This window comes from Enoplosus armatus, chromosome 13, assembly GCF_043641665.1.
Source record: "Enoplosus armatus isolate fEnoArm2 chromosome 13, fEnoArm2.hap1, whole genome shotgun sequence".
NCBI lineage: Eukaryota > Metazoa > Chordata > Actinopteri > Centrarchiformes > Enoplosidae > Enoplosus > Enoplosus armatus.
Genome location: NC_092192.1, coordinates 9,435,006 through 9,457,494, shown reverse-complemented (window position 1 = coordinate 9,457,494; position 22,489 = coordinate 9,435,006). Strand labels below are relative to the sequence as shown.

Below are 22,489 nucleotides of genomic sequence, written 5' to 3'. Positions count from 1 at the left end.
CTTCTCTGGCAGGTCGGACAAAGTGTTTTACGGCATGGCAACACAAGTCGAGTTGTCGTAACGCAGGCCGGACGACGGACGTTATAACAATACCGTGCTCTTATTCATCCGCGATTCATTAAATGCATATCAGCGGGCCTACAGTTGTGTATTAAAATAAATATGTCAATTTAATCAAATAATTACTGAATGAATCAAGATCGCAGTTCGTATGATAGCAAACGATACGACGGCTGAAAAGTTATACGGACTACATTTCCCAGAAACCCATGCGAGAAGCAGATTGTGGGTGTCATCAGCCAGGCACCGGTGGCGTGGGTCTCCCTTGTCAAACTGGAAACTACTTCTACTGTTTCTTCTATCTAAACACTAGAATAGTAAATAGCTCGTAACTTGGGTCAACATGACGGTAGGTCCACGGCTCTATTTACCTGCTGTTTAGAATAGTCAATGCTGGTGTAGAGGCAGTGGATACGTTATATCACATTAATTTACTGTAGCTATTAGCTAAGTTAGCTAGCATAAGCTAGTTGTCGAGACAGCTGCAGAAATAGACTTGAAATAAATCTGACTCAGCAGGACCAGAGATTACAGCTGTTTTCTTGTTAAACAGTATTTATATTATTTTCTATTCTATTCTATTCTATCTGGTATTTTTTGTAATAAAATAATTTGTATTCACCTCACTTGAAGCTGTCACTGCATTGTCTTTTCTCTAATGAACTAACATCTTGCTCGTCATTGTATTCTAGGAGCGGAAGGGAACAGCAAAGTTGGACTTTTTGAGAAAGATTGAGCTAGAGATCCAGGAGAAATGGGAGAAGGAGAGGGCTTTTGAGCAGGATGCACCGACAACAGTTGGGGAAAGCACAAAGTGAGTATCGGCTATGATGAAGAAAGACCCTATGTTTTACTCTCTTTCACACAGTTGACCCAGGAATAGTTCAATGTGCAGTTGTAAGACCATCTGTGAAGTAAGCAATTCTCATGGATTGCCATACTCAGGAGTGTTAGACCAGTTTCTGCAGGTGTACTTCCTTCAACTGATCTCTTCCTGATGCAACTACGAGCACCCATTGTTCTTAATAGGTATTGTAGTAGGTATGTGATGCCATGCAAGTGTGGGTGAAGCTCTGAGTTTAAGACGTGTGGTGCAGCTAACACACTCATGGTGAGCCTTTGACACTAATGGTTGCCCCATGTTATTTCTTAGTTCACAGCACTTTACCCGGAAAACAATACCAGATATGAAATACTTTTGGTCTCAAACACACATTTTGATTGATTTTATTTTTTTCCTCCCAGCAAAAACAAGTACTTTGTCACCTTCCCCTACCCTTACATGAACGGCCGATTGCACCTTGGCCACACGTTCAGCTTGTCAAAGTGTGAGGTAAGTTTTCATGTAAAACCAGACAGAGACTGAGAAATAAATTAACTTCATCTGTCTGCACTCATGACAGATACCTGAGATGCATATATCCAACTTATGCTGCTGTCCAACTTTTTTATTGCAGTTTGCTGTTGGTTATCAGTCTCTCAAAGGAAAGAAATGCCTCTTCCCGTTCGGGCTGCACTGCACAGGAATGCCAATCAAAGTTAGTTAACTTTTCTTAACTTCCCTGCACAATTTTAAAGACAAAAAGTGAAAAGTGGTATTAATTTAACCAGTACTGCATGTTTACTGATATTCTACTTTATCAACATTTAGTAATTACGACCATATTTTATCTGCCAGGCCTGTGCAGACAAGCTGAAGAGAGAGATGGAGCTGTATGGAAACCCTCCACAATTTCCAGACGAGGAGGAAGAAGAGAAGGAGAAGCCAATGACATGTGATGAAATCATCATCAAGGACAAAGCAAAGGGCAAGAAGGTTGGGATCTGAGGGTCCAGATTGATGGAATTTTCCACACAGGGATGAAAAAATACTGAATTTAGTGAATCTTTTTGTCATTAACAGCAAGTGTTCATTATTCCAAGTTTTCTTTTGATTCAGCATTCAAAAGAGGTGTTTCAATTTACATTATTTTGCATCTCTCTCTCTTTTTTTTTTTTTTTGTTAGAGTAAAGCAGTGGCCAAATCCGGATCTGCCACTTTCCAGTGGGACATTATGAAGTCTTTGGGCCTGAATGACCAAGAGATTGCCAGGTTTGCCAGTGCTGAACATTGGCTGGAGTACTTCCCTCCTCTGGCCGTCAAAGACCTCAAACAGATGGGAGTGAAGGTGACTAATTGTAGTAATGTAACTCTCTGCCTTAATTTTTGTACCTATGACCCTTTATGCAATGAAATATGACAAGTAAATCTATGCTTTAATTTACATTTTTTTGAAGTGCAATTAGCTATTGTATCTCTTTGCAATGTAAACGTGCTAAATTATCTAAACATATGTGTTAAGGAGTGACATGCCCATAGTTATCTTTTTGTTTGATTCCTTGAATTCACCAGAATTTGTTGGCCCTGAGGATAATTAAATCAGGTTATTCATTTTAGTCGGTTGTGCCTAAATCCTGGTGTCATGTTATCTCTTCACAGGTGGACTGGAGGCGTTCATTCATCACCACAGATGTGAACCCCTTTTATGATTCCTTTGTCAGGTGGCAGTTCGTCACACTGAAGGAGAGAAAAAAGATCAAGTTTGGCAAAAGGTGAGGTGGTTTAGAGGTTTCTTAATAACTGTTTTACTTGTTCTGTAGCACTGTCCTTGCAGTGATACAGGGAACAGTAAGGAAAGTAGGAAGTGCTTTATCTAACTTTATCTTTGTTGCTATCATGATCAGTTGAACTGTCTTGCTAAAACGATGTCCTGTGCCAATGCCATGTCTTTCCATGGGGTAAAAGCAAAGTGGATATTTAAAATTGGTAGATAGTTGACGTTAAAGTTTGCCTTTTATTCTCATACAGTTTAATATGATGTTGTCGTGACATTGTCTGTTCTTTCAGTAAATAATGTGACTGTCCCCGCTGCCTCTGCAGGTATACCATCTACTCCCCCAGGGATGGACAGCCGTGCATGGACCATGACAGGCAGACAGGAGAGGTACACTTAGTTGACTCAATGAAATAATGTATTAGTTGTGAGAAATTATATATAATTATAAGTGATTATATATTATCACATTCAAATCACTTGACCATGGGATCAGTAGTGATTTTACCATTTTTGCCTATTCCTTCAGTTTACTGGGGACGAAGAGAGTTCCCCATATTGAATTTTGCAAATGTTTCGTTTTACTGACGTTACCACAAAATCTTACAATATCAGGAAAAACAATTCAATATCATTTCACTGTGTCTGCCTTTGAATTGAGGTGACTTGAGAGCGGTATTTTGTTCCTTTTCTTCCAACTAACATTTTTCTACACCTGCAGGGAGTTGGACCTCAGGAGTACACTCTCATCAAGATGAAAATGGTTGAACCGTACACAGCAAAATTCAAGTCCAAAGTCTTTTATAGCAGGTAACAACAGACATGGTTTACATGCACTTAAGTATAATTCTCATCTTGATGAAAACATTAATACTATTTCTTAATTTGAGGCAGAAGTAAAGTGCTAATGCTGTTCTCCACGCAGCGGCATGAAAGGCAAAAACATCTTCCTGGTGGCTGCCACTCTGAGACCAGAGACCATGTTCGGTCAGACCAACTGCTGGGTGAGGCCCGACATGAAGTATGTCGCCTTTGAGACGACCAGTGGAGACATCTTCATCTGCACCAGTAGGTCTGCCAGGAACATGTCTTACCAGGGCTTTACCAAAGAGAATGGAGTGGTGCCCGTGATCATGGAAATACTGGGACAGGTACTAACTTTGTGTCTTTCTTGCTTCCAGCGGCAAATAAATTCTAATTCATTTCATTCAATTGGCTTTTATTTAATTCATAAGGCAGACACTATTATCGAATAGGATTTAAAAACAGTCAAGCATTTATAGATGATGAACACATGCTGTAATATCATTGAAGACTTTAAGATGTTTGAATGTTTGCTCCTTCAGGCAAATTAGCAGAGTAAAGACAGTTGGACGGACAAGGTTTCATGGCTATGGCACAAGCAAGCTGCAAAACTGATTCTTTTAAATGTATTACTTCTGCTCCACACCATTCTTGTCTCTTTCTAGGATATCCTTGGCTGTGCCCTGAGTGCTCCTCTGACCTCCTATAAGATCATCTATGCTCTGCCCATGCTCACCATCAAGGAGGACAAAGGTACGAGTCAAGAACTTAGGAAAAAAAGCGAGAAAAGAAAAGTTTATTCAGTGAGGTTATGTTGTTTTATTTTTTTCCAAGGTAGAAATTTGTCACATTGGTTGAAGCGTCGTAGGTTTTGAAAGGCTTTTTTGCCAGCATTGCTCACAGCAATCAGAATACCCTTGAGTGGTGGCACCTTACTCTCTCTCTCTTTTTTGTGTGCTTGAACTCCAGTGAAATGTATCTGACAGGTGGCGAATAGTTCAATAGAAGCCATGATGTATTTATATCTGTCTGTGTTTCAAATAAAGATAATATATTCCAGCTCTTGTTGCTTTAGGTATTACTTTCTGCAGAAAATCTGCACTGAGCGTTGTCCCTTATTCCTGTTTGTCTTAGATATTCTTGGAGGAGCTTATGGAAAAATACTGGGGAGTCTCAAAATAGCAGGCCAAGGTCACCATAGAATTTAGGAAGTGCTACACTTTGTTGTCAAAGGATGGAAGTAATGGCTGCTTTTTTTGCCCTGAGGGAGAACTTTTGTAAACATATAAAATGGATCTAATTTTACTCAGAGTGCCTCTCTTCTGTTAAAAGTCAGTGCTATCTATTTTTCTGCTCTGTGGTGCTCGAAGGATGTAGTTTGTCTGTTTGTTTTCATTTGTCCTGTTGATGACTAAGTTGTTTGTGTGTTGTTCAATACAAAGAAGAAAGCTCTCGTGCCCAGTGTGGCATTCTCATTTTAAGGGTTATGGAAAGCAATGAGTAAGGGTGAATCTGGGATGACCTGGAACATTTATCATTTTCCAGATCATGTTTATTTGTTCTTCCCCTCTTCAGTTCGTTGCTCCAGTGTAGCTGCTCGGCGGTTGAAGAAATGTGGTGGAAATGGGCGTTTAATAGCTTTGAATGTGTATAATATAAATTACACTGAGAAACATACTACCTGATTTGCATAGATGCATTTTATCTGTTTTATCTTTTGCCTTGTCTACATTTCCCTCAGGTACGGGGGTCGTTACCAGTGTACCTTCTGATGCTCCTGATGACATCGCTGCTCTCAGAGACATCAAGAAAAAACAGGTGAGGTTACAGAACTTTACATTTCTAATATGCTGCCAGTCAGGGAGCCTTTATAGCTCAAATGATTCAGGGAAACACAGAAAACAGTTTCCTTCTGAAGCTTCAAATGCATTTTTGAAATGTTTTAACAGATTTTGCTCTTAAATTAGATTGCTGTGTTATTTGCTTAAGTTCAGGTGGACTAAACCCCCGGTTCTTCAGGAAGAAACATGACCTTTTTACATCCATGTCACATCCATGTTTAAGCATGCACTACATGTAGCAATTTATGGGACTGCACCGACCTGTCCATGTTCAAATCACTAATCAAAACTCACCTTTTCAGAACTGCTTGTAATGTGTGATTAATGTTGTGTGGTTTATGTTTTAGTATGTTGATTTTTATGACCATTTTGACTAATGTAAAGTGCCTTTGACTACCCTGAAAAGATCTCTCTCAATAAAATGCATTATTATTATTATTATTATTATTAATGTCGCTCTTAATGTTTGCATTTCCAAAAGGCTCTACGGGAGAAGTATGGAATTGAGGACAAGATGGTGTTGCCCTTTGAGCCGGTAAGCTGATCTGCTAAAGTCAGTTTGATTTCAGTCCAGTTGCATTGAGCCCACCTATTCTAGTAAAAAGGACGTATGTGAAAACATATTCAGTTTGACTTGCTAAATACAGCCTTAATGTGCGTGCATACATCAGGTCCCTATCATAGAGATACCAGGCTACGGGAGCCTATCTGCTCCTCTGGTGTGTGATGAGCTGAAGATCCAGAGCCAGAATGACAAGGAGAAGCTGGCTGAGGCCAAGGAGAAGGTCTACCTGAAGGGATTTTATGAAGGGGTGAGTCTACTTAGCGGTTAATGAGTAAGAGCTACACAGGTCAACAAAATGCAAGCCCTGTGCAAACCCTCTGTGGGTTTAACTTTAGGTTTGAAGCTTGTATGATTTGATTTCCCAGACACAAACCAAGTGATTCACACCTTAAAGCTAAATTATTCTAAATTGTAGACTAAATTATTAATTAACTGGCTTTTGGCTGCGTGTTGCCTGTCTACTACTAAAAAAACATGCATTAGAACATGAATTTGTACAACATGACACACACAGAGACGCAGGGTTTTGTTTTTTTTTGCCAAGACCTTGTTTTTTCCTGTCACAACATTACGACAATTACTCACATTAAAATGGACAAATTCAACGTCCTTCTCGGTCAGCAGATTGTAAATTTGACACAAATAAGTACTTAGATGTAGGCACAGTCCGCAAGGGGCCATGCAGCAGCACATCAAGCAGAGCACATTTCAGATGTGTACAGTACGTGTCCTCCCACTGAGTAGCTTATGATAATTTGTGATTGGAGAATTCACTGCAGAGACGTGGCCCACTTCTTGTTGACAGAACTGCCAGAATTGTGAAAGAAAATGCATCAGCATGAATGAAATGTTTCTGTGAATGAATTCCTGTCGCAGATCATGCTGGTTGATGGCTACAAGGGGCAGAAGGTCCAGGATGTGAAAAAACCCATCCAGAAGATGATGGTTGAGAGGGTAAGACTATCTTTATTTCTAATGCAAAAAAAAAGGTCTTTGAAGTGGAACAACTTCTGACTTCATCCTGGATTGTGTTTGGTGTTTTTTATGTCTACGCACTGCTACAGAGTATCATAATATGCCATGTATGATAGATGTTTGATCTATATTCACCTGTAATGATGTTGGCTGTGTACTAATCGATCACAGGGCGAGGCCATGATCTACATGGAGCCAGAAAAACAGGTCATGTCACGTTCAGCTGATGAGTGTGTGGTGGCTCTCTGTGACCAGTGGTGAGTGCCACGTGAATTCTAACCACAAGAATCTTGTCATGCTATAAAACCTAAAGTGTGTTCATTAGAAATAGGAAGAAATGATTCGCCCAAAATGGGTCTGAAGCTGCATGCTAGTGTTAAATATAAGGGAACAGAAGTGAATATTTTATCATTTATTTCTTGTGAGGAAGCTTTTTTTTGTTAAATAGGTTCATGCTGGTAACAAAACAACAAAATATGGCCAAGATAATTGGAGATGGTCTGTATTTTCAAGCGTAGAATGTCTCATGCCATTTGGATGCTAATGTTATATGTGTCTTTCAGGTATTTGGACTATGGGGATGCAGAGTGGAAGCAGCAGGCCAATGAAGCCCTCAAGCCTTTGGAGACGTAAGACACTGACCCTCGTACTGAATTCCCTTCCCTGTCATGTTTTGTGTTGTGCAGTGTTTGTGGGAGTTCCTGTGAGGGTCTAGAAAATCTAAAATAGATACAATTACTTTATTCCCTGTAACTATCATGCCAAGGTCTAAAAAGATAGAGCTGCAATCTACTTCCTTTGATATGCTCTCTTTTGCACAACAGATTTTGTGACGAGACGAGGAGAAACTTTGAGGCAACTTTGGCCTGGCTTCAGGAGCATGCCTGCTCTCGTACCTACGGACTTGGTGAGCCTCTATGGTTTGCGTGTGTGTGTGTGAGCGAATGATTGTGTCAGGACTACACTAACTGTTAATGTGGGTGACATAAACAACTTTGCTGCTGCAATCAATACTGCACCTTTTCAAAAGTAATATTGTTTCTTGTATTGAGATTAAATGTACCACCCTGCCAAAGATGAACAGGGCTTAAAGATGTTTTAACTAGTGTATGATGGATGTTTTTGGTCTATAGATGGAGACAGAGGACTGTACATAAAGCACCTAGCAACAGTCTGCCTCTCTGTTCATACAGGAATAGATGCAGACTGAAGGCCAGCTGGCATACAGTACAGGCCAGTGCAGAACAGTCCAGGCCTGTCGTAGACTCCTACTGTAGAAATCTCCCCACACATTTTCAGAACATGAAGCACAAAGTTTTTTCCGGATAGGTGCAGATTGAGCAGAATCCTTTCACTTCTGTCTCCCTTGTAGAAGCAAAAAATATTTTCGTGTAATGAGAAGATATGTAAATTCTGAAGCCTATGTGCTGTAGGCAGACTGTAAAACTACTAACATCTCTTGAGATTTAAGAAGAAAGAGAAATGTTGTAACTGAATTATGTGTTCTGTTTTATTTTACTAATTTTCAAATTCAAATGAAAATGTGGTCTGCAAGTGTAGGCGCATTTCTTTTTTTATTTGATTATATCAACAGTTCATAATTAATGTTGCTCAGATCTCATATTTATGTAGCTACTGCTTGTGAAAATTAATTACTGCTCAAGCTTGCATTCATTTTGTGTTTTTAACCATCGAAAGCTGGTGAAAGATCTCAATAGACATTCACTGGAAACACACAAGACATGAGCTCAGTGCATTTAAGGCTGATTGAGTAGTTTATCTTTCATAACGTTTTCTCAGTGAATGAAAGACTAAGCTGGTGTCTGTCTAAGCAGCAGGTTAGCCACTTGTGGTTTGGTTGAGTTTAGTTTAGTTTATTTGGCAATAAAGTTTTACATCTCAGCTTGTTTGCCAAGGATTACACAATAAAGCCCGGGACTTGTGTTAGTGTTTTTCTTGGCACCAGAATTTAACCAGCTTGACAAGATGGCAAATGCAACAAAAGATTGTGTCAGCACAGAGGAGACAGCAATTGTCTCTCTTCATAATGTTGGGTCTCTTTCTCTCCCATTGTTGTGTGTTTCTCTGGATTTGTGGCTACGTGTGTACGTGTGCGCACGCCTCCTGGTTACCATAGGAACGCGACTGCCTTGGGACGAGCAGTGGCTGATTGAGTCACTATCGGACTCCACCATCTACATGGCTTACTACACTGTAGCCCACCTCCTCCAGGGAGGTGTGCTCAACGGACAGGGAGCCTCACCACTGGGAATCAAGTATGGACGCAATGCACACGCATACACACAACACACACACACTCCTGCACACTTGAATAAACAAGAATTAAGCCCCAACTGATTCACTCTGCCTCATTTTTTTTGCTGCCTCTCCTTCTCTCGTCTTTCTCTTTCTGCCTTCAAACAACCGTAGACGTGGTTCACCTGAGGGAGAAAAGTCTCTGATTTAATAACTAAATTTAATCATTTCAAATGACAGGTGTTGCTTTTCAGACTTTTTTTTTTTTTTTTTAAGTCAATTTGTTTCCCGGTATTCATCCATGAAATAAATTGAATAAATAAAACCTTCTCAATGACAAATGCTGCCTTTCAGAAACAGTTTTTAAAAAAAATCAATTCATAGATAAATGTTGATTTAAGTATCCTCAAATCTCTTCCCCAGCACAAAGATAAAGGGGCAAAGAGAAGTGACACACAAGTATACTTCTTTTCACCTTGCTTCAACCCAAAACATCCCTCGCTCTACCCTTGACCATGCTGGTCTTTTTTCTTTTTTTTTCCCCCACAGACCGGAGCAGATGACCAGAGAGGTGTGGGACTTTATCTTCTTTAAGACGTCTCCTTTCCCCAAGACAGGCATCCCTAAAGAGCATCTACAGAGGCTGAGGAGGGAGTTTGAGTACTGGTATCCTGTGGATGTCCGCGTGTCTGGCAAAGACCTGGTGCCCAACCACCTGTCTTACTACCTGTACAACCATGTGGCTATGTGGCCCAAAGACAAGTGAGTTTGGCCACTTGATTGACCAGTGCTCATGCATCTGCTTCAGGAAATGCAAAATGTTCTAGTTCAATATTTCTGTGTATCAGTTTTCGGTTGAATCGCATCATGATGATATGTATGACCATATTGTGTCATTGTTTTACAAACTCCAGGTCTTCAAATTAATGATTCCAAGTAAATTGTAATTAAAAGACGATTACATTACTTTGTTTTACTTGTGTGAGGAGAAAGCATAACACTGGTATAGTATAGTTCATTTCATTAACCACTTTTTTTAAAATTCATTTATATGCAGTGCATATGTTTGTTATGTGGAGATGCATATCAATAATGGAAAAGTGTCCTTATTAATATCATGGTAATGATTTTAAACCGCCTAGCTCTAATGTGCATTTGCTCTACTGTGGAAAGGGTATTAGATTGAAAAGGTCTTACAAAGTATTATATCTGATTTTAAAAAGTGAGCAGCAACCTTGGATTAGGGTTAACTTGATTTCATTTATGATGATGATGATGAAGATGACACTAACAAGAACATTCTCTCTTGTTCACAGTGGGAAGTGGCCTCAAGCTGTGCGAGCCAATGGACATCTTCTCCTCAACTCTGAAAAGGTGCGTCAAATATTAATGGCGGGAAATATTATTTCGGCATATATTAGTGTTTATCTCTAAATTTGTTACTAGGGTTATAATCCCAGGAGAAAAGGTTTGGGTTGTTTGACTACTGACAGTAACAATATTAACATTTGTACATTTTGCAGCAAACCTTTTGAATTTAAAAAATACTCTTCTTATGTTCCAGTAATTAACGAGTTTGATGCCGTTGAGAATTTTAATTACTGTGTATGCAGTTGATTTGCACTGCAAACACAGACAGACTATGACTCGATGGTTTTATACCACTATGCTTTGTCAGGAACTTGTGTGGGTGGGCGTGCTTTAAAGACTCTGGCTGCTAACATCTGTTTCTCTATTCACTAGATGTCCAAATCAACTGGAAACTTCCTCACTCTTACCCAAGCCATTGACAAGTTCTCAGCAGACGGTACACTCAGTTTCTTCTTGATTTATCTCCCTTCTGTGTGCCGTTTCTTATCTTTTTACTCTTCTCCTCTCTCGTGATTTGCTTTCAATATCTCTGTCACATTTCATTGAAACATGGGAGAAAAACACATCAGGTATATGTCTAGAACAGATTACAGTGTGCTTTCATAGTGCACGGGCCATTACACTTGATTATACTATGAGCATCTTTTATCCCGTGGTGAAGATAATTAGAAAACGCCCCATCTTCATAAGATAGCTGAGGTGCTGATATTAGCTGCTATGAGCTATTATATATATATATATATATATATATCTCACATCTTTTATACTGCACATTAAATAATGAGTTTCTTTATAACTTGCTTGCTTTAATCAAAGTGTAACCAATAAGGCATTGTATATTCAACAGCTTTATGATAATATTGCCATAGAAATGTTCCAATCAATCATGAATTGTCTCGTATTTGCGTGATCATCAGTCCAGAAAGGCAGTACCTCCTCCAGGATGCAGAGGAAAGAAGAAAAATATAGACTTTAAATGAAATATTTATTAGAACATGAGAGGAAGACGAGATTTTTACTGAGGATCTGTGAGGATCTGAATGAGAATGAGACTTTTTTTGAACATGAAATTTAAAACAAAAGCCTTAGTATGTTTGGGGGGGTCCTGTTTGGCATAATTGATAATGATAACCCATTTTGGAGAATTTGTCTTATGTTGTTCATCTCCATATGTTTGTGTTTTCTAGCTATTGTTATCTGATTTTTTTCATCTATACCTGGTAGGACCATAGATTAAACCTGTCCTGCAGTATATGTGGGGATTAGACAAGCTACCCTTTTTGTTTTTTTGGTTGTTATTTCTACCCACTGTTTTTTTTGTTTTTTTTGTTCGGAACAAGCTGAATAATAGATAGGTGTGTCTGTTGTGTCTCTAGAAGCTCTCCTGCCGTGGGAATAAAGAACTTCATGGTCTGACAGCACATAGACGTATTAAGTTGACTTCCTGTCTAAGTCTTGGAGTGATGTCTGCTGGGTATTTGAAGTTTTCTCAGACTGGAATTTTCCAAGTATTTTGCAGAAGAGAATAGAAGTGCTATGTTCAGTGTTCTGTGCACCATATGATTAATGGGATCCATAAAGTTGGATATTCAATTTTGAGAAAATTACGGCAATGGTGAGAATGGAGGCGTTGGCCATGCGAAGCTTTTGCTCTGATACATTAACTACAAATCAACTTGAAACACGTTATATAGCACCTGTTCTGTTGGTCCCTGTACTCCCTGTTGTTTTAACACCTCTTCATTTCCTCCCTCAGGTATGCGTCTGGCTCTAGCCGATGCCGGGGACACAGTGGAGGACGCCAACTTTGTAGAGACCATGGCTGACGCTGGCATCCTGCGCCTCTACACCTGGGTGGAGTGGGTGAAAGAGATGATTGCCAACCAGAACAACCTGAGGACAGGACCTGCTGACACTTTCAATGATCGGGTCTTTGCCAGGTAGATGCAGGAATTCTTAAAGAGGGGTTGGTATGGGTTGACAGGTACCAAGATCTATGGCTCCCATAAATTATCACACTAAGCAAGGCCATATACATGGGTTTTAAGATCATGGAGACGGAGAACACAGAGTTGAATTACATCTTCAACTCAGCATCCTTGAACAACAGGGTCTTTGACATTTAATGAATGAAGGAATAGACATGAGAACCATGGATAGGTACTTGAATTAATGAACAATGAAAAAAAAGTTTTGGCTTGAAATAATATTATTTTATATTCATTTCTTTTTTTATCAATCGATCAATTGTTGAGTCTATAAAGTGTCCAAAAAAAAGTCTGAATACTGTTTATTTATTAGTGGAATGAGATGAAATGCTGCCAATGCTCATATTGGTGAAGCTGACACCTACAAATGTTTCGAATTAAAAATTAAAATAATTGATTAGGAGATTAATCTATTTTTTAAATTGTTGATTCATTTTCAGTCAACTACTCAATGGGTCAACAAATCATTTTAGCTCCAGTCAATATCGAGCAGAAATATAATATTGATATTGTGCTTGATGTTTAGATACATCACTGTACTTACAAGGTCGTAAAGTACCTTACATTAAAGTGACTCTATTTCTCTTCACGTTGCACTGCAGTGTGATTTTGTGAGCTTAGGTGAATTGATTTTTTTTTAGATTTTTTTTTTAAGTGAAAATATTATACTGTGGCCAGTTGGCAAAAAAATCTAAAAATGAAATCAGGCAACTAGAAGTAAGCCGGTCCTTTTGACGGTTCCCTCGGAAGACCTATTTGACTCTGTGTTTATCAGTACTGAAGTGAATGGTGAACTGACTTTGCAGACTGATTGAAAGGCTTTTGTGTGTCCTGTCTAGCGAGATGAATGCAGGCATCTTGAAGACAGAGCAGCACTATGACAGGATGATGTACAAGGAGGCTCTGAAGAGTGGCTTCTTTGAGTTCCAGGTAAATAAAATGTCCTTTTATGCTCTAGAGACAAGCATGTTTTTCATCCTCCCTAAGCATGATGCATGACAAGATGATATTATGGATACTGCAGTGACGGGCTAAACTGTAGATCGAGCATAATGTGACTGAGGATTCAGATCTCATCCTGAGCGTGCAGTGAATTCACTGGATTGAAGATGGTGTGATCACATAATAACCACGATGACAATGACCTTTTTAAACCTTTAAACTGTGTTTATGTGTGTGTGCAGGCAGCCAAAGATAAATATCGTGAGCTGGCTATCGAGGGCATGCACAGAGACCTTGTTTTCCAGTTCATAGAGAGACAAACTCTGCTGCTGGCCCCCATCTGCCCACACCTTTGTGAATACACCTGGGGTCTGCTGGGCAAGGTAAGAAACTAAATGTCTGGCATCATGATGTGGTTTCATGTTCAGCGTTCTGACTGTGAGTTCAAATGAGACTTTCATCTTCTCGTCCTTTCTGTCTTTCGAGTTCAGTATGAAAGAAACATTTAAACGTCCTGTGTTCATGTACATCCATGAATACAGCTGCGATCAACAAGCTAAGAAACATGTAGGTCTGCAGTTTACTTGTGTGAAATGGCTGCTAACACACACATATTCCCTCTTCTGGTGTACATGTCCACCAGGAGCCTGTCTTCGCACTATGGGCTTCTTCTTCTCATCAGTATGAAAGGAATGCACACACTGTTGCACGCTCCCAACAGCACAGAGAGCCGAGAATATTTTTAACACTTGAATTTATGAATTTGAAAGAGTGCTGCTACGCTGGAGATGGGTTTTTTCAGTTGTCGCTTAGCAACAACAGAGGCCCCACAACTCCAATCATGTGTTCGGCACCGCTAGCTAAAGAGCTAAGAGGCACTCGGTGGACACGGAGGTACACGCATCACTCTGGGATTCTAACACGTATTCTGGTTTTGTTGTGAAGGTGCTGTGACCTCTGGCTGTGTAGTTAATAGGATTCTAAAGCTCCTGTAGACCTCAAACTTGTTTTTTCATTCTCCACACAAAACACTTTTTGATACCAAAATGCATTAACAACAGTCTTTCCCCTTCCCTTATCCACCCCCCCACCTCCCCCGATAGACCGGTTCTCTGAGGAAGGCATCGTGGCCTGTGGCGGGTCCAGTTGATGAGATTCTGATCCGTTCCTCTCAGTACCTGATGGAGACAGCACACGACCTCCGGCTGAGACTCAAAGCGTACATGCAGCCCCCCAAGAACAAAGTAAGAAATGTACCTGTGTTGTTTCACATGCTTCACTGCTGTAATGGCTTTTTTAAGTAATTGTGAAAATGAATATTGATTTCAGAATTGATTGCTTTAGTTTAAATAGCTTTTATGAAATCAAACACTTTTCTCGAAGTGCACTAAGTGTGGTAATTAAATCGGAGGCAGCGTCGTTTCAGAGTCTTTTCTCCCTCAGGTGGTCTTTTAAGAGTTTCATGATTGTTTGATGGGGAGAACAATGAGGCAGAAAATAATAAAAACAGCACAATAAGAAGCTTAAAAACATCAGGCGGCATGCTGAAAGTAGAGTTGGCATTCAATAGCAATTTATCGTTTCTGAATGCAGTATACAATCTGTTTATCGTATCTGAATTTCAAATCACTTATTGAATCTATTTAGGTTTATGAAAAACTAAAACTCAAGCGTTGTTGAATAACATATTTGCTGTTTAGAGAAACAAGTTTTTGTTCTTTGCTAGGTAAAAAGAGAGAGGATAAAACATGTTGTTACTGACATCAAAGGTCATGTGACCATAGTTTTACAAGACACATCATGATTTTGTCAATGTGCAAAACTATGAAGGCAGGACTGTGACTTTAGATTTTGACTGAAAAAAGGCAAAATCTAAACTTGAATGAATGTAACACACTTGTTCATTTTTTGACCTGCATATACAAGTCTATATTTAATTTGATTTAACAAATAAAAGTCAAATGATGATTGTTTTTCAGTAGTATCATAGTGTCATAATAAAGTTCTTTCTGCGACCTGTGGACTTAAAACTTCCTTCACCAACATTATGCAATGTGCACCTTCAGTCCAAGTGACATGACACCAAAATTGGAGTTATGAAACTTTTCTGCAAGAACATTGTGACAGTAAAGGTTGAATGACACTGTAAAGATAAAATGTTTTTTCTTTGCAAAATATGTCGTATTAAGCAGCTTTATCATAATGTGTAATTTATAGTGGTACTATACTGTCACATCAAGGCTCATTTGTGGAAATACTCGAACAGGCACGCACACAGTACAGTACAGAACTAGAGTTGACTTGACAGCTGTCACATAAAATAAGTTCACAGATTCCCATCTTCATTGTAGAAGATCTCTCACACACACACACACACACACACACACACACACACACACACACACACACAGCTTGCTTCTTGAATAATCCAAACACAGTGTTTGCTTCCCATTGAGGCCAGCCAGCCCCGAAATATATGCTGTCACTGTACTGAATAAAAGCAAAACCATCAAAGTCGTATGTACCTGACTATATGGATAAATGAGATGAATATGAAATGCTCCTTTTATTTATTTCCTTAAACAGAAAGGAGACTCAAAACCCCCAGCCAAGCCCTCCCACTGCACCATCTATGTTGCCAAGAGCTACCCTCCATGGCAGCACAGTGCCTTATCCCTGCTCGGCAAGCACTACAAGGTGAGAAACACACAACCTAACATTCATGCACGACGGTAATCTTTTACATGTGTTATATGCAAATGTAGAGGGGTCCACAGCATAAAGATGCATCGAAATACTTACTCCTGTGTGTTAAATGATCATGCAAGTTATGCTGTGTTTTCTATCAGCTACCCAGCACATCTCTCTGTTCCCATTTGTCTGCTTGTCTTAGCTGTCTTTTTTTTCTTGGTGTCTGTCTAGAGCAACAACAGGGCCCTTCCAGACAACAAAGTGATAGCGAGCGAGTTGGGAGCCCTGCCTGAACTGAAGAAATACATGAAGAGGGTCATGCCTTTTGTAGCCATGATCAAGGTAAATGTGGAGGAAGTCGTAGTAGCGTTTGTGTGTCTGTTTAAAGGCACATCTTCTATGCCTCTAACGTGGACAATAAATCAATGTATACTTGTGATTTTTTTATTATAAATGTTTAATTTATTGCCAGCATTCTACATATTTTCCCACACAGTTCTTTTGTTGCGATTTCCCTTTCTCTGCATTGTTTGAGTTGAGTTTGTCTACCGCCTAAGAAGCTGTTTACTCAGCTTTTCCGTAAGGTGGCTTATCTTTTGTTTTTGTGCACAGCTCCGCTTCTGAATGGTCTAAAGTCTGCCCTGGTAGTTCTGTTGGAAGATTGGGGTCTTTTTGTATTCCTCTTTGTGTTGAACAATGACAAAACTGTAGCCAATATGAAAAAACAGAAATTCCAAAGACATTTCAGGAACACTTGGTCTGAGTTTTATGTATTTATTGATTGAAAGAGTACAAAACACACTTTCCACAGACTGTCTCAGCTTGTTACTATGTTTGTTTGTTATATACATAAAAATTGCATTTTTTTCATATCCACATTTCCCATCTTTCACACTTTTGACTGCTTTGCATCCAAATTATATTAAATTCCTATCTCATTGCAAAATGCATCACTTCTAGTTAAGGTGTTCTTTTGATCTCATGGCAGCATTTACTAAATACATCTGGGCATGACGGGATGTTACATTTCTGTTATATTAAGCTATATATGCATTTAAGGTAAAGTTGTTCATAAATGATCAGAAGCCCAAAGCTTATTGAAGTTGTAGTTGTCATATCCCCCAGGTGCCCAGGGCTTTGTTCAGGTGTTGCTGTTTCACTGCAGTGATCAAACAGAATGAAACTAATAAATAGTCATCATGAGCTTTGTGCTCGTCCATGGTTTTGTCTCAAGCTGGTCTCTCAGCTTTCAAGTTGTTTTCTCTCTCTGCTCTCCTTGTTTGATGGTTTATTTTGGCTTCTTTTGTTCACAAAGCTTTTTTCCCCCTTAATCTCATGGTGGCAGCATCAGCATAACAATGAACTTTCTGCGTAATGCTGAATTATAAACTAAAGCCTAATTTCTTTAGTAGCTGGGTGAAATACTGCATTTCATCCCATTCTTCTGCTGGCTTGTTAGAATATTTAGCAAATTGAAAGTATTGTATGCTTGATTGTGATTATTTGGGTTCTGCTTTGTGTTCCGTAGGAGAACCTGGAGAAGAACGGGCCAAGGGTCTTGGATCTGGAGCTGGAGTTTGATGAGCGGGCAGTTCTGATGGAGAACTTGGTCTACTTAACCAACTCTCTAGAGGTATCCAACACTCCTAAAATCAGACATTTTAGTGTCTGTCCCAACCAAAACACACCTGAGGGGTCAACATTTGTGTGAGCCCAAAGTTAAACAAAACTGGCAATGTAATACTAAATTAGTTGAGGCTGAACAACAACCCCAAGCAGCAAAAACATCTTCTTTAGCTGTATTTTATAACCCAGGATCCTCTCAAATGTGAGCAATAAACTGAACAATTTCACTTGATTAGGTTCTGTTTGTCTTTTCATAAATGTCAAGCTTTAACATGCAGCTGCAGCATTTTGGTTACCTCAAACATATCTCTGATTTAAAGTTTCACTTCTTCTGCAAGTCAGTTGAGACCATCCTGAGCTCAGTTGTCAGTCAGGAAAGCCTTTAATTCTTTTGTCTGCACAGAAGCTTAGCCGAGTCAAAAAGTGAAAAACCCAAGTCTCAAATATACTTTTGTGAAACCAGCACAGATTTAACCAAAGAAAAGGGGAATTGTACACAGTCTACGTCAAACTAATACCCTGAATCCAATCCCCATGTTTATGATAGATCATAGCTAAGAATAAGCTGCCACACGAAAGACAAAATGATACGGAAATATGCCTTGTCATGTAGGACTGATGTATTGCTTACCTCCCAAACTAACACTATGAATGGGGTTCAATTGATTTGAAAGTGATACTCCACCTACACCTCCTGTCTTTTGGGAACACAATAGGCTTGAAAGGCAGCTGTTTATAAGGATGGTCAGCGGAGACGTTTCTGTAGGCATTTTGAACCTTTTCTTTCTTGTTGTTGTATCTTGTAGTTTACAATCCTGTTACTCTTTGTAATCTCAAACTGAAATGCCACCCCTGATTGGGAATGTGTGACAGATTAGTGTAAAGCCAGATGTTACTGCAGGGGCCTGCTTAACACCAGCGTTTGCCAGTGTGCATACCAAACACACCTTTATCAGAATCAGAATTAGAAATAGCTTTATTGACCTAGTATGTGTACACATACACACAGTTCCAGAAACAATTTACAGGGAGATGAAAGCTAAAAACAAGGACAAGAAAGCTGAAGAAAATAGGATGGATAAAAAATAAACATAGAACTATTATGTACATACAAGTAGGTGGAAAAAAGGTGTGTATATAAATATATATATATAAAAAGCAACAATGACCAACAACATACAATGTCTATATACAAGTCAAGTGTTTGTGTGAATACACACTATCTGATGGTGTGCTGATCAGCTGATTATCATTCTTTCCCACATTGTTCCTCATCTGCAGTTGGAACAGATAGACATCTTGTTTGCATCTGAGGCTGACGACAAAGTGAAGGAGGACTGTTGCCCAGGGAAACCGTTCAGTGTTTTCAGATCAGAGGTAAATGCTTTTGGCAGTGTGTGTTGGCTGCTCTCAAAGCACAGTTTTTATGTGTTTGCATATTTGTTAGTGTGTGTTTGTCTCTGTAGGTGCTTGTTTAACTGTGTGCATACCTTCTGCAGAGTGTTTGTGTGTCCCTGTTGTAAACTAAAATTGAACATTAAATTGCGTTTGTGCATTTGTGTTGTGCCTCTGTCTCCCTAGCCTGGAGTGTGTGTGTCCCTGGTCAACCCTCAGCCGTCCAACGGCCTTTTTTCTACAAAGGTTGACATCCGACAGGGGGACAGCAGAGACAGCATCATCCGTAGGCTAGCCAAGGTCAACAGACTCATCAAAGGTTAGTAAGATAAATGGATATACAGCAGGAATCCATAAACTATGGTTAGGAACCCCAAATGGGCCTGTCAGTATACAAAAATGAATGTTATAATCTAAAGAGGATGAAAATAGTCATTCAGTTCAGATGAAAATGTTTCTGAAACTGTTATAAGGGTGTGCGCAGATCATTCATCTGGTGGCTCGTAACCGATGTCTAACAGCTGAATCTGGCCTGGGGCAATTGTCCCATGTCATCCTTTTCCATTCTTTCCCATCTGCCATCATTGGTAGATGGGAAGGCATCGGCTCCATTGTGACTATGACCAGAAAATGTTGTAATTGTTTTTTTTCTGTCACGCAACAGTCATGCTTTTCTGTGTTGTTAATGTGAACTGCCTAATGCAGTAAAAGTGAAATATTTCCTTTTTTACTTATTAGTCAGCTCACAAAAAGTTGTAGACGTCGTATTAGAGCTGGGCAGCATGTCCTGAAATTTAGATCAGTATGGTAAAGGAAAACAATCTGTATTATGCTATATACAGTAGTTTTTCTGCTTTATTTCAATAGCATGTGGTTAACTGTTAGCTACTTGCATACCATGAATCTAATGCTTCCACCATTGTCTTAAAGCCATCTTACGAAGCAATTTCGATAGGCACCAGGTCTCAACATAAATGCTGTAATGGTGTGCAATATTCATCCACATTTGGCTTTTGGCTTTAACCATCATTATATTCAAAACTGAGCTATATGGTTTATGTGATGACAATCTAAGCCATTCTATATTGGTAAAAATATATATATGTCTACCAGTTTGCTGTTAGCACAACCAACACCAGCCACCCTTTGTCATATTTACATAAGCAACTTCAGAAAGCATTCCACTCAGTTTATAACACCAGGCGCTCTGCCCTCTCACAGTGGTCGCATCTCAGCTGCTCTCTATTGCCTTAGAATCAGAATCAGAAATACTTTATTGATCCCTGGGGGGAAATTATACATGTTTTAAATGTTGTCATTTTTTAAGATGCTGGCAGATTTTAAAAAATAAAAGCAGAATAATGAATGCATTAGCTTATGAAAGAGAAGTTCAATATGTGAGCCAATTTGCTCTGTAGTCTGTTCACTTTTCTATGTATAACTTCTTCCTCTTCCTCCTCATCTCCTTCATCACTTTCACTGCTTACCTTCTATCCCTCTCTGCACTCTTTCCCTGCCATCATTTCATCCCTCCCATGTCTCACCTCCACCACTTTCCTTCTTATTCTGTATTTCCTCTGTCTATCTGTCTCTCTCTCTCTCTCCTCACCTCTGACCCCTCTGACTCTACCTCCGTCCCCTCCACCAGATCTGTCCAGAGTGAAGTTGATGAGGTACGAGGACCCCGTGCTCGGGCCTCGCCGGGTACCCGTCCTGGGACACGAGGAACAGGGCAAACTGCCCATCTCCAACAAATCTGTGTTCAACATCAATCTGGAGGAGAAGCGAGTCACTCTGGCCGACAACGGCCTCACTGTAGACATCGGGGACAGTTTGGTTTATCTGGTTCATTAGAGTAACATTCACTCTTTCACACACACACAGGCACGCAGGGGTACATTCAGTAGTGAATAATTTGTGAAAGGTTCAAATGCATCATGAAATGTTACAATGAAATGGGTCATTTTGACTCAAAGTGTATGTATGTTTTATCATTTCTGTCTCTGTACTGCACCATTTGCTTCTGCACAGGGTGTTAGATTTGACAGATTCTCAGTGTTTTTCCACCTTTTCACTGCTGAATGCGACCTAAGGGAATATCTGAAACTAATGGGACCTGAAAAGGTTTCTTCTCTCTTCCTTTAAAAACACAAAAACACATACAGTTGCAGTACATTCAAAACTGGGTTTGATCTGCACAAAAGAGATGGTTCAAGGTCGTAATAACCCACTGATCAAATTCTGAGGCGACTTTAGGTCTTTGGCACTTAAATTAAGTTCTTTAATGGTATGAAAACATTTCCAATTTTGAAAATATCCCAAATCTTCCCTGAAGGATTTGGTATGGGAGGGTAACACCGGAATTTGTATTCTGTTCTGTCTTTTCATTGTCTGTTAGTTTAAAGTTGAAGCTCGTAATTTTTCTCCATGGGACACACTTTTTCCCGTTTAGTATGATATGCACAATAAATAAGCAACTATCTGTATAATGAAGTTTTTAAATAAAATTTTCTGAAAGCAGAAAACAAACATCTAGCACCATGTCCTATTTTTTTGCTGGCCAACCACTTATTTTACGTTATTACATCATGAGACTGCTCCTGCATCCTCCTGAATGCCTGTTTTTTTTTCATATAGATGGTAATGTGTCTGCTGTGCTGTTTTTTACATCGATGGTGAGGCATATTGTTCCCTCATGTTCTGTCAGCCTGTCAGACAGCTCTCCTATTTTCTAGCCGTGGATGGTGCTTGTCTGACTTGTGCTTTTCCAGAGAAATAATAAAACCTATGAAATATTCAGCCTCCTTGTTTCTCTCCCTCTCCTCCACATGCTGTTTGATTTCTTCTAAGGACATAAATAAGATGACTGTTCCCCACAAGAATAAGGCTCATCTCAAAGTGTGTCATGGTTTTAGGCAAGTTGTTGGATCTTTGCCCCTATAGTGTAGATGGTGACGATAATCTTGCAAAGTGAGCAGTCTGATGAGGGCGATTGGTGACCTTGAATGCAAAGTAGTAGACCACATATATTAAAATATTAGCAAAACTAAATTGTTCCTTGTTATCATTAGGGCTGAGATACTCATAAAGGAAAAAATCATTTCGGAAAATATACTTATTCAGTTTTTGCTGAGTATTAGATGAGAAGATTGATACGACTCATATTTGAATGTTAAACTTGAAGCTAAGTTACCACCACCAGCCGGCTAACATAGCTTAGCACAAAGCAATTAACACGTATCTCGTTTTTTTAATCGGTGTAAAAATGAAAATCCGCCCTTTTTCACCCGTATATGTCCCATCTTATTTCTTGGTGGGACTCGGAACCCGTAACTTCCTGGAGTCTGTGCTGGTTGCCTGGCAACCGGTATCAGTCAAGGA

At 39.5% G+C, this 22,489-nt stretch overlaps 1 protein-coding gene across 1 annotated transcript; it reads left to right on the top strand.

The window, feature by feature from the left end:
• Positions 1-307: 307 nt before the first annotated feature.
• On the top strand, positions 308-21,907 carry lars1b (leucyl-tRNA synthetase 1b). Its single transcript, XM_070917194.1, has 32 exons — positions 308-409; positions 753-874; positions 1,306-1,393; positions 1,518-1,598; positions 1,739-1,876; positions 2,067-2,228; positions 2,540-2,652; positions 2,981-3,044; positions 3,376-3,443; positions 3,580-3,805; positions 4,124-4,211; positions 5,200-5,276; positions 5,781-5,834; positions 5,971-6,111; positions 6,741-6,818; positions 7,011-7,096; positions 7,403-7,468; positions 7,664-7,746; positions 8,977-9,115; positions 9,645-9,857; positions 10,412-10,469; positions 10,839-10,902; positions 12,223-12,406; positions 13,294-13,384; positions 13,639-13,779; positions 14,500-14,640; positions 15,983-16,093; positions 16,319-16,429; positions 17,616-17,720; positions 18,995-19,090; positions 19,295-19,427; positions 20,757-21,907. Exons 1-32 carry the CDS (start codon positions 404-406, stop codon positions 20,960-20,962), a joined length of 3,534 nt encoding a protein of 1,177 aa, XP_070773295.1. The 5' UTR covers positions 308-403; the 3' UTR covers positions 20,963-21,907.
• The last annotated feature ends 582 nt before the right edge of the window (positions 21,908-22,489 follow it).